Source organism: Pseudorasbora parva, chromosome 16 (assembly GCF_024679245.1).
Source record: "Pseudorasbora parva isolate DD20220531a chromosome 16, ASM2467924v1, whole genome shotgun sequence".
NCBI classification, from domain to species: Eukaryota; Metazoa; Chordata; class Actinopteri; order Cypriniformes; family Gobionidae; genus Pseudorasbora; species Pseudorasbora parva.
In genome coordinates, this window is record NC_090187.1 from 12,306,970 (window position 1) to 12,315,793 (window position 8,824).

Consider the following 8,824-nt stretch of genomic DNA (forward strand, 5'->3'; position numbering starts at 1 on the left):
CTATGCAGTATTTTTGCAGTAAAACATCCAAAAACCACTAGGCCAGTGTTATATATTTAGTTCAGTTGAGTGCCTACAATATCCCAAATTCGCCTGTCATATCTGCGCTACCCTCGGTTTCGGGTTTTATTTGGCAGGAGTGCTTTACTCTTAGCAGTGTGAACAAGTGAACGCACGGAGTAACGTCATAACAATTTTCAACACACTTAAATGTATCTAATATGATAAACAGAGCTGCATTACCTCATAATCATAACCGGAAGAGCGGAGGCGACTGTGTCCCGTCCCGTCATAATAAAAGTCCCGGTATTCGCAAGGCGGGTATTTATTTAACAATCGCTCCAGCGGCCGTGCTCAGCCCCACAACACTCGGTCCTGCTCTGCTTTACACTACATAACGTTAATAACCGCATGCATGAACGTGATTTCTGCCAGAGTCCTATTTTCCACCGGCTGTGAGGTGAAGACCACATGTCCCAAGATGCTGCGCTCAAACTTTGCATCACCAAACTAAGCATTTGTTTTGAATAGGCGCCCTCCAGTGGACGGAAAGTTGCATAGTGCACCTTTAAAGGAACACGGTGACTTTTTGGGACTTTAGCTTATTCACCGACCGTATCCCCCAGAGTTAGATAGGTCCATAAATACCATTCTCATCTCCATGCGTACGTTCCCTGTGCAAGCAGGTTTTTGCGTTGCTTATGTTGACGAAAGAAGTTAGCCTATTTTCAGGCGCTGTTTAATATCATTGCGGTGTGCACGTGTGAAATGTTGGTGTTATTTTGTCACTTATTGAGCAGCATGTTAAATGGAGCGTCTACCTCCAGTCTTTGTGCTAAGCTAGGTTAGCGGTGGGTGCGTCAGACAGAGTTATGGCACACACTGAGACAAGAATGGTATGGACTTATCTAGCTCTGGGGGATACGGTGAATAAGCTTAAGTCGGCATGTTCCTCTAAGACATGTTTAGTTAAGACATATGTATGCATACGTGCCTTTTTCTCAAAATGGACCAACAATATTAATGATCTTGGTCGTTGTGGTGTTTAAGTTTTTGTCCAATCAAATGCTCTCTAGAATAACAATGTCCTTCAATACATCCTGCTTTATAAATAGCAAGTAAAAAAAATCATAGTTCATGATTGTAATATAAGCTAACACGATATAAAAAAGACAAGCCATTAAATGTTTATTTGAAAATACATAACCACAGCTCATAAAAACATTTCACTGGGGTCTTTAAGGAGAAAAAAGTAGTCATGCACTGATGTTAAAATATCGCTAATACTGATAAGTTAATTATTTTCATGTCAGATAACAAAAAAATGACTGATATTAAAATTCTATATTATTCTGTCTAAATGTCAATAAATCATTTTAGGTCTTTTAGAAGACAGTTTAGGCTATCTATTTAAAATAGCCCACTTAATCTAATCTGAATTAAACAGTCAAATCACATACTGAATGCCACTGAAAAATAGCTCATATACATGTGCTATGCTTGCCTTGCATTATGATCATCGTACATGAAACTTTTGCATTCGCTTGAAGTCAGCATGACACAGAAGTTGTGGTAGTCTTTTCTTCATTATTGTGAAGTATATTCGAGAGAGAAAATTTGTAGGACTGAAATTGATTTTGTCCATCAGAATTGATTGGATCATTGTGGTTTGCTATTGCTTTGATCTCATTTGAGTGAAAGGTTTTCCCGCCCTCACACCAGTGAGTGAACACATCATCTGAAGAGATTCTGATTTAACATGATGAGGGCATATGCAAATGGCCAAATTATTTATAATAAATACAGAAATATTAAATGATGCTGACCAGCAGCCTAGTTGACTCATCTCACACAATCCAGTTATTACATTATTGGTGATTTAAAGGGATAGTTTACCCCAAAAATATTAATTTTACCATTACTCACCCTCAAGTTGTTCCAAACCCTAATGAGTTTATTTTTTTTCTGTTGAACACAAAAAAATATTTTTTTAAATGTTGGTAAACCAGACAGTTGACGGCACCCATTGACTTTCAAAGTAGGAAATAAAATACCATGGAAGCCAATGGGTGGCGTCGACTGTTTGTTTACCAGCATTCTAAAAATTATATTCATCTTTAGTATTCAACAGAAGAAGAAAAAAACTCATACAGGTTTGGAACAACATGAGGGCGAGTACATTTTTGGGCGAATTATCCAGAGCATTAAAAAGGTGGCAACGGATCAATAATATATCCATCACATGCTTAAAAATGCTGAAATGACAAAGATTAGGGTTGTGTTTTTGTCAGCTATACCTTACAGAACGATAATCATGATGCATGTTATGATTCATACTGCAATGCATCGTGATAGGACATAATAGGAGCAAATACACAAAAGTGATCCGGCAAGTCCGACAGAAAGTCAATCGGTGGAATCAGTCACTTTAGTAGTGTTTGTTTCACTCACTGTCCAGTGTGGCGACTCATAAGAGAAATGCAGATGTCGGATTTTGTGTTTCTGCTTCTTCATTATGTACACACTGTATGAATTCAGACATTCTTGGATCTAAAAGATTGATGCAATATTGCGAGAAAACGAATCACGGTTTATGATTGTATCTGCGCTACACATGCCAGCCAGACGGTGCCACAAGCATTCATGTTCTCAAAAAGGGCCAAATGAATGTACTTGATGACAGATCAATGCAAATGCAAATGAGATGCCACTCATTTTTGTTTGCATAGCTACTCTTCTGTCCATACAGGTCCTACTAGCTGTGTTAATAGCACAGTCGAGGTGCTCAGGTGTGGTCGGGTTGTGTTTACGCATGCAGCTTGTACTTATTCCAATAATAGAAATGCCCACGGTGAGTGTTTACACCAACAGAGAGAAGAGCTACAGGTCCAGATGGCCCCCTCGCTTCACGCTGGGTCTTCTGTGTGTGCAGCTATTTGGGTTAGAGTGCTGGTCTAGAAACAGTTTCGCCTTTCCTGAACCTGCCCTTCATCATGCTGAACCAAGCCACGGTGGTCGTCGCTAAAGATCACAGCCACACAGGAACTGATGTCATCACGCTTGCCTGCCCCCCAGCTGAAAAAGCAAATGGCCATGTGAGAGAGAGGTTACGTAAGTCTCCACACTCCAAAGACAGAGACTGTGGAGAACAGTAGAAATATGCCTCATTTGGGTGACGCTCATAAAACCTGTTAAGGTCATGTTCGAACAAAATGTCACCCAAAAAACGATAAGCATTTAGTTTTTTATATATATTATTTTCTAAAAGAAAAAGCCTATTACACAATTAATTTACTACACTGTGAATAAAGATTACATTTAAACTGTATTTAAAATGTAACATTTGTACATCACAGAAGTACTGTTCTACTTCCTTTAATATATGATCATTTGGATTTTTTAACTATTGAATTACAGTAATTCGTAAATAAGCCCAATGTTCACCCATTGGTTGAGGCAATGTTGCCATGTCGTGCTGCTCAAATAAAAAGATTTGATATTTTTTAAAATAAAGTACATTTAATCAAAATATTAACTATTTTATTATTACAATTGGATGAAATAAAAAAATATTTCTGTGATTAGTTATCACAGAATTCAACATTAGAATAGCAGTAATGTATTCAACTTAAAAAAAGTAAGTGTTTGCGCTTGACTTAAAATTTTAAGTTTAGTTAACAAACTAAACTTTTTAAATAAAATTGGATATTTAAGTTATCTCAACAAATTTTAAGTCTTTATAATTAATTGCAGCAACATTTTTACAGGCCATCTTTTATAAAAACATGCATAGAATGATACTAAATGTGAACATAATAATATCAGAAATGTTCCTGCAAACAATTTATAACACGTCCATATGTACATTTCTTTAAATTGAATTATTAAATACATAGACAATTATCGCAAAGCAGTCGCTAATTTGTACATATAATAATATATTTGCATATGTGTTTGTCTATCTTTATATTTTAATAAACCATTAGAAATGTTTTTTAATTACTGGTATATAAAAACAAACCAAATATTATTCATTATCATTTTTTTAGTAGTGGGTGCAGGACACTACAGCTAATTTATGTAAGTGAGCATAGCAAAATAAAGTAAACTGTGACAATTCCCAAAAATTCTTCAGTGGACCACCAGTAAAATATGATTGGGACCAAAATTATTCAGACTTTGACCTGACCATGTTCTGCTTAAGTGTTTTTTTCTTTAATTGCTAATGCAACTTTTGACATCATAGACTGAACAAAATTAAGCATTGCTTGGTATTTGGTTGCCCTTGGTATTATCTAATTGTGTACTTAAATTGAGCAGCTGATTGGTTGATTGTAATCCATTACATCAGATTCATTTGTTCCGACAGATTAACTCTAGTTAATTGTTGTTGCCATATTATTACCATTTTCAAAACTATAGCGAATAAACTGTAATAATGTGATAAAATGTTGAAGGTGTCTGAATAAATTTTGGTTTGACTTAATGAGTGCATAAAGTTTTTGTGCATGCTCAATTGGCGTATACATAAGAGCATTTTTGTGTTAAGTCTATGCCTTTTTGTCCCAATTTGTTTATTTATGAAACAACATAAATAAAATCTGTGCAATTTAGGATTAAACCTGTATGTGCGTTTTATAATTGAGTTTCCTGGAAACATTTTCTAAATTTAAATTAGTTAGTTGTATGTCCTTTCTGGCAAAACCTAGAAACTGCCTAACTTTTCAAACAATGTCTAATAATGAAGTATTTAAAACATGTTTGGTAATGGGCTCTTCCATGGTGATGATCGACTCCCTGATAAAGCAAAACAAAGAAGCAATCTATGTGCAAACTAGCAACCATTAACACACCTAAATCCCCACTGCGTGGTGTATACATCCTCGCTCCACCCTGCACAAGGGAAACTGTGTCATAGCCAACAGCTGTTCGACTTCAAGGCGAGACACTCCAAACTCTCCCAGCTGACTGCAGTAGGCCTGCTCCAACTGGTTATTCCAGAACTCTGACAATAATATGACGGCATTTCTCCACGGAACATGTTTCCACATGGCCTTCACAACTCAAAGTTCCTGGATCTACTAGCTTTCCACCTCATGACATCATGGACAAAGATAAATGCTCACTTTTAATGGGTGTACTGTGTGCTGCCATTAAGCTCTCAAATGAGATGGAATGGATTTTTAATCACGGTCAAGAACCAGTTATCTCTTTAAAAAAGTGCTCACAGTTTGAAAATAATAACTCACCCAAAGACTAAAAAAATCTGTCATCTATTACTAAGAGTAAATCCACTTTCATAGTAGCAGAATAATGATCTGTGTAATGGGACGACATGGTTGTGAGTAAGTGATAACAGATTGTTTGAGTCAGTTATTCCTTTAGCAATCTATTCGGATCAAAGCAACCAGTGCTGGATCAATAATGCTGAGCAAAGATTAAAAAAAGAAGAAAAGAAAACGTGTTTGTTTACATGCCAAACAAGAGATGTTTATTGGTGTCAGCTCCAGACGAATTGATTTTCAGCCGCGATAGAGTCCAAAGGAAGCCACATGATCCTGTTACATGTCTGAGTTTAATGCGAGTGTCACCCTAGTGCCAGAAACAAGAGAACCACAGAATCCATGAGAGAGAGGGATCTCTTGAGAGATTTCGAAAAATGTGGAAAGAGTTCGGAGCATTGTTTTAAGTTTTAGTGTAAAGTAGAAAAGAAAGCCAGAGAGAGTGCTGGTGGAAGTGAACAACCTGCTATTTTCATCAGCGGAACAGTATGTTCCAAATAACAATAGCACAGAAGGGATGTCATATCTACTCCAAAACAGTCTTTTGACGGTAATCAGCCCTCATTCGAAGAGTCAAACAGACCAAGAGATTTCTATAATCCATGAAGAGAAATCCAATAGAGGGAAATTACTCTGAAGACACCAAAGGAAGCAGCCAGCTCATTCCATTTATATGTAAGAAAATTGTGATCCAACAAAAATATATCTAGCTATTCAGGCTTGTTTGTTAGCTTTTGTAAATTGGCAGCTTTGGCTGCGGCAGTAAGGGTAAACCACAGTCACAGGGGCCAAATTACATCCAAACATGACTCCAGCCTGTCCAAACATGGAAGCTTAGAATGAAGAGTACAGCAGTTAAATGGTCCATCAGATATAGTAGCTATCAAACAATGTATTGTTACATTTCAGAAAATTAATTACGTAGTGAACCCTTTGAGTGCCGTATGCGGTACATGTCTCACAATTTTCTCTGAAAGTAGAGAGACAAAGCCTTGACAAATGCATGGGGGAGGGATTGAGGACAGGTAATGTCATGCAAATCTAGGCTGAATGCCTGGTCACTTGTGTAATGCCAGTCACTTTTTCAGCTGTTATTAAAGAGACCGTTCACCTAAAAATTCTGTCATTAATTACTCACCCTCACGTCTTTTCAAACCCGTAAGACTTTCGTTCATTTTGGAAACACAAATAAAGATATTTTTGATCAAATACGAGAGCACTCTGACCACTCCATAGACAACTATTTAATTAACAATTTCAAGGTCCAGAAAGGTAGTAAACACATTGTTAAAATCCATGTCCGTTAAATCCATGTTGTTCAACCTTATTATTTTTATAAAGAGACAAGAATACTTTTTGTGTGCAAAAACAAACAAAAATAAAGACTTTATTCAACAATTTCATTCTAGCCTGTGTCAGACTTTTACGCAGTTTACGTAACAGTGAACCGTTTTCGAGTTCTACAGCAGTGGATGCTCTTCACGTGAACACCACGACGCAGGAGCTGCACGGTATTTACAATTTAAACCGTGTAGGACAATGGCACAGGCTAGAACAAAATCGTTGAATTAAGTCATTATTTTTGTTTGTTTTTGCGCACAAAAAGTATTCTTGACGGATCATAAAATTAGGTTTGAACAACTGGAGTCACATGGACTATTTTAACAATGTTTTTACTACCTTTCTGAACAGTAAAAGTGTTAATTAATTAGCTGTCTATGGAGGGGTAAGAGGGCTCTCGGATTTCATCAAAAATATCGTAATTTGTGTTGAAGATGAACAAAGGTCTTGCAGGTTTGGAACAACATATAGGTGAGTGACTAATGACAATTTTAATTTTGGGGTGAACTGTCCCTTTAATTCTTCAGGGACTTATTAGTTCTTCAGAAAGAAATTACTCGCATAATGTTTGTGTTTTAAACCCATACCCAACAGAAGACAAACCTAACCCCCAAAAAACAAACCAACACCAAACTAAAGTAGGCTAAGCCCATATCCAACTAAAACAAATCTTATATAGCCAACCAAAACTTATGTAGGTCTTTCTGAAGAAAAAAAAATGAAAAAAAACCTGACCAAAACAAACCCAACAAAGAGACATACCCATACTCCACAAAAAACCAACCTGTACCTAACCAAAACAAAACATCGGCATCTAACAGATACATTAATGTGTATGTGCAGATTACAGTAACTTGTAAATATAGACCACGCTCTTGTATAACAGAGTGGACAATTCTGAAGAGTGTGAAGGGTAGAGTGTGTGCGTCAGCGGGGAAAAAACACAAACACAACATACAGCAGCACACACAGCTGATGTAGGACGCTTTGTTCCCTTCGGAAAGCGGCGGCTATAGCATTAACAGCGACAGAAAACACAGAACATTACAGTGTAACATCTGAACATTATCAAAGCACATGCATGAAACAATGAAACAAACACACTGCAGCGCAGTGACGTCACGAACCACAGACAGATGACATTCAATGTAATCACGCATTTTCTGTTTTCTGTTGATTTTACCTTTGTCAGGTTTCATGTTGGTCACAGACACCGTGATCCCCTCCAGGATGCCTGCGGTCCGTCTTCCGTCTTCAGATCTTTGTTTAGACTTTAAAACTCGTCCTTTAGACATCGGTTAGCTATCGATCTGGCGCACAGCCATTCGGATATCAATGATCTGAGCTGTAAGATCAAACGCAGATCTATACGCCACTGTATGTTAAGTGTCTAGTGGTCTGATGAACTAGTTCACCAAAACACCAGCGTTCTACTTAAATACGCATGCAATTATCATCTCTCGTCTCTATCTAGCTAAATATCCCAAACATCCGCTGCTGCCAGTCGCCTCATTGCCGATGCCAAACGAGCTCCAGTACCAGTCTCTCCTGTGCCAGTGATCTGCTCAAATTAAAGCCATGTGAGACGCATCGGGATCCCCTGGATCATCACCACCAACAGCTAGATCAGACCCAGGACAGGTAGATGAGACACTACTAAGGAATCACCAGCATCATCTCCTCCAGGCTGGAGAAGCGTTACGTTGCGGTGATGACTCTGACTTCAGCCAACAAGAAGTGGCTCATAGTACCCCCTTCTCGACCACTTGATCATAAGCCCTCCCCATAAAAACAGAACAATACTGGCGACGGAGGAGTGAGCCAACTAGTTCAACCAACTATCTATGTAAAGCCACTGCTAAACCCCAGCGATGACGAACCCCAAATAGAAGTTTTCGAGCTGTCTAAACGATATCTCGGAGATTAAATGATCAGCAGGGACAAAGCTCATGTTCTCTCTCTCTCCCCCTCCTCTCTCTCTCTCTCTCTGCTTGTCAAAACAAATGCAGGAGGACAGCCTCTAAGTCATGTGTCCCAACAACAGCTCGTCCCGCCCCCAGGCTGTACGTCACTTCCGCCCCGCGGCACTGGCTTGAACTCGTTGCTGCGGCAACGAGCGAACGTAACCCACTTAACTTAAAGGGATAATTCACTCTAAAATGAAAATTCTGTCACCAAAATTCTCTCCCTCAAGTTGTTCC

The 8,824-nt window shown here is 38.2% G+C and overlaps 1 protein-coding gene across 1 annotated transcript in view; it reads right to left on the minus strand.

The window, feature by feature from the left end:
* The window catches only part of atosa (atos homolog A), an 81,321-nt gene extending 72,713 nt beyond the window's left edge, over positions 1-8,608 (minus strand). The window contains exon 1 of the mRNA XM_067419662.1: positions 7,807-8,608. Within this exon, the coding sequence (XP_067275763.1) occupies positions 7,807-7,918 (112 nt within the window). The 5' untranslated portion in view covers positions 7,919-8,608. The remainder of the gene's footprint in view (positions 1-7,806) is intronic.
* Between the last annotated feature and the right edge of the window lie 216 nt (positions 8,609-8,824).